The 2692-nt window shown below is 69.4% G+C and overlaps 2 protein-coding genes across 2 annotated transcripts in view; both read left to right on the forward strand.

The window, feature by feature from the left end:
* CUNH17orf53 (chromosome unknown C17orf53 homolog) overlaps window positions 1-2024 on the forward strand; it is a 3198-nt gene extending 1174 nt beyond the window's left edge. The window contains exons 2-8 of the mRNA XM_026041414.1: window positions 249-433; window positions 528-668; window positions 783-891; window positions 1027-1112; window positions 1191-1307; window positions 1454-1637; window positions 1799-2024. Of these exons, the coding sequence (XP_025897199.1) occupies window positions 249-433; window positions 528-668; window positions 783-891; window positions 1027-1112; window positions 1191-1307; window positions 1454-1637; window positions 1799-1872 (896 nt within the window). The 3' untranslated portion in view covers window positions 1873-2024. The remainder of the gene's footprint in view (window positions 1-248; window positions 434-527; window positions 669-782; window positions 892-1026; window positions 1113-1190; window positions 1308-1453; window positions 1638-1798) is intronic.
* Window positions 2025-2630: 606 nt separating this feature from the next.
* Window positions 2631-2692, forward strand: part of ASB16 (ankyrin repeat and SOCS box containing 16) — a 5346-nt gene continuing 5284 nt past the window's right edge. Inside the window, exon 1 of the mRNA XM_026041415.1 lies at window positions 2631-2686. Coding sequence (XP_025897200.1) covers window positions 2631-2686 — 56 coding nt within the window. The remainder of the gene's footprint in view (window positions 2687-2692) is intronic.

Consider the following 2692-nt stretch of genomic DNA (forward strand, 5'->3'; position numbering starts at 1 on the left):
CGCGGTGGGGGGGCCGCCCCCACAGGCCCCCCCACAGACACCCCGCGAGGCCGCCCCGCAGACGCCCGTGGTCACCAACCACCTGGTGCAGCTGGTGGCCGCGGCCAGCAAGGCGCCCCGCGCCGGCCCGCGCGGCCCCGCGCCGCCCAAGAGGCGCCGCTTCCCGGGGCCCGCCGGCATCCTGCCGCAGCAGCAGGTGAGTCCCCAGCCGCGGCCACCCGCGCTCCCGACGCGGCCGCCTTCCCAAGGCCCTTGGGTCTTGGCCGGCGGAGAGACGCCGGGCACGAGATCCGCCTCGGAGCGCGCTCTGGATCCGGTGCTCCGCAAGTGGCGTYTCCGTCTGCTTCAGCACCCCGGGAGGCGCCTGGAGGAGATCCTGGTTTCCACTCCCCAGACTCCGGCTCACGGGGCCTTGGCGAAGCTGCGGGCCAAGGTAACCCCCTTCCCCGCTGTGRATCCCGGTGCTCTTTGGATCGGGACGATCCCGGGGCTCCCGCGCGGTGACCGCAGCTCTCGTGTGACCCKAGGACCTGCCCAGCTCCCCGCCGCTCGCGGAGGAGGATTTCGGGAAGGGCCCCTGGGTGGCCATGAAGACGGAGCTGGGTCTGGATGAGAGGGACCCCAGCTGCTTCCTGCGGACCTACAGCGTGGTCATGGTGCTGCGCAAGGTGAGGGGCTCCCAGCCGCCCGGCTCGTCCCCTCGGAGCCGCTCAGGTGTCCCCCGTGTGGCCACGGGATCCTCCTTAGGGACGCTGTTGGCTTGACGGGGTCTGTGCGCACAGGCAGCCTTGAAGCAGCTCCCGAAGAACAAGGTGCCCAGCATGGCCGTGATGATCAAGACCCTGACGAGGAGCAACGTTGACGCTGGCGCGGTGTTCAGGGACCCGACCGGTACGTGCGCGCCGCTGGGGGACGAGGGGCAGCCCCGGAGCCCATCGAGATGCAGAAACGGCCCGTGGGGACCGTGCCCGGACCCGTGCCGGGAGCTGGGGCTCCTCCGCGCTCGCCGACGGCTCCCATTTGCAGGAGAGATGCCGGGCACGGTGCACCGCGCGCTGCTGGAGGAGAGGCGCAGCGAGCTCAAGCCGGGCTCCGTGCTGCTCTTGAAGCAGGTTCGGGACGCGGGGGGTGGTGGGGGGCGCCGGCGGGGGCGCAGGGCCGCCCACGGACCCCGCTGTGTCCCCTCGCAGGTGGGCGTCTTCTCCCCGTCCCACCGCAACCACTACCTCAACGTGACCCCCAACAACCTGCTCAAGGTCTACACGCCCGAGAGCGAGGGCAGCTCGGCGCAGACGGAGCAGCAGGCGGTGAGGGAGGCTGGGGGTGGCCTCGGTGGGGCTGGGGACCCCCTGGGGACCCCTGCGGAAGGGGCCCAAGCCAGGGACAGCGGAGTAAGGAGGAAGCGTGGGTGGGACCCGCTGCAGTCCCCCATTCTGCTCTGCCCTTGTCACAGGTCGCTGCCTGGGCTGGGTTAGACCGGGACCATCCAGCCCAGTGTGTCCCTGTCCCCAAGGACGAGGGATTGTCCCGGACAAACAGCCGCAGCTCCGAGCGGGCGCCCGGAGGCTTCTCGCTGCAGCCGGGGAGCTACGGGCCCCGGCAAGAAGAGCCCCTGGGAGCCGCCGGCTGCGACGTGGGTGAGTTGGACCCTGCAGCACGGGCAGAAACCGAGTCCTGCGGCTTGGGCCTCCCTCCTAAAGCCAAAGACAAGGCCTCCCCAGGCCACAGCCGGTGCGCGGAGCCGGTCCCCATCCGTGCAAGCCACGGCTGACGCCCGTATTTCATCCTGCCCRTGCAGATGACCTGGACGGGCTCCTGGGCGAGCTGCCCGAGGATTTCTTCTCGGCGCCGGCGCAGGCCGATGCCTGCTGAGCACAGGAGGGTCAGGGAGGCGGTCAGAGCGTCTCCGGCCTCCTCTCCACGTTCCCACTTCTGTGTCACCTTCCGTCTGGAGCCGAGAGCTGCACAGGCCTGGGGACCTGCATGGACACAGATTTGTCCCCTCCTTGTCCCCCTGCTGCTCCCCAGGCAGCCCCTCTCTGCTCCCCAACCTGCATTAAAGGGCTATTTTTGTTTCGTGTCCTGAACTGCCCGCATTTTGTCTCGTGTCGCTGCCCTGCCGGGGGGGGTGCCCATCAGCCTCCAGCACGGGCGGTTTCTGCAGATCTTTCTGATCTGCAGATGTTTCTGATCTYTCTTTGCAGAAAGATCTGCAAAAGATCTTTTTGCAGATCTTTTGCAGGTCTTTCTGATGTGCAGCGCCCCAGACGTGGTGCAAGGTGAGCGCGGGACCCCCTTGTCCTGCCCCAGGTCGCCTTGGGCAGGGGGCGCAGGGCAGGACAGCTCCCCCGTGCCCTCCTCGGCAGCAGGGGCCTCGTCCCGCTGGGATCTGCAGTGCCCAGCCCTGCCCTGCCCGCTCCCCAGGATCCCGTCCCCGCTTTGCACCCACCAAGAGGTTAACGGCTGGCAGCGCGGAGCCAACGTGACCCTGTTTACCACCGCGGGCGGTTATTTATAGGGTCGACGGCTCCCGCTGGTGCAGGCGCACGCAGGGCACGGCCCTATTTATAGCAGCGGGGCCAGCGCCCGGGGCCCTTCGCCGTCCCCCCCAGACGCCCCATCGCGCGGCCATGGCGCAGGAGACGTTCGCGTTCAGCTCGTCGGCCCTGCGCTCGCTGCGGCTGCAGCGGGA

Source organism: Nothoprocta perdicaria, unplaced genomic scaffold (assembly GCF_003342845.1).
Source record: "Nothoprocta perdicaria isolate Ctin4 unplaced genomic scaffold, notPer1 scaffold_283, whole genome shotgun sequence".
Lineage (NCBI taxonomy): Eukaryota > Metazoa > Chordata > Aves > Tinamiformes > Tinamidae > Nothoprocta > Nothoprocta perdicaria.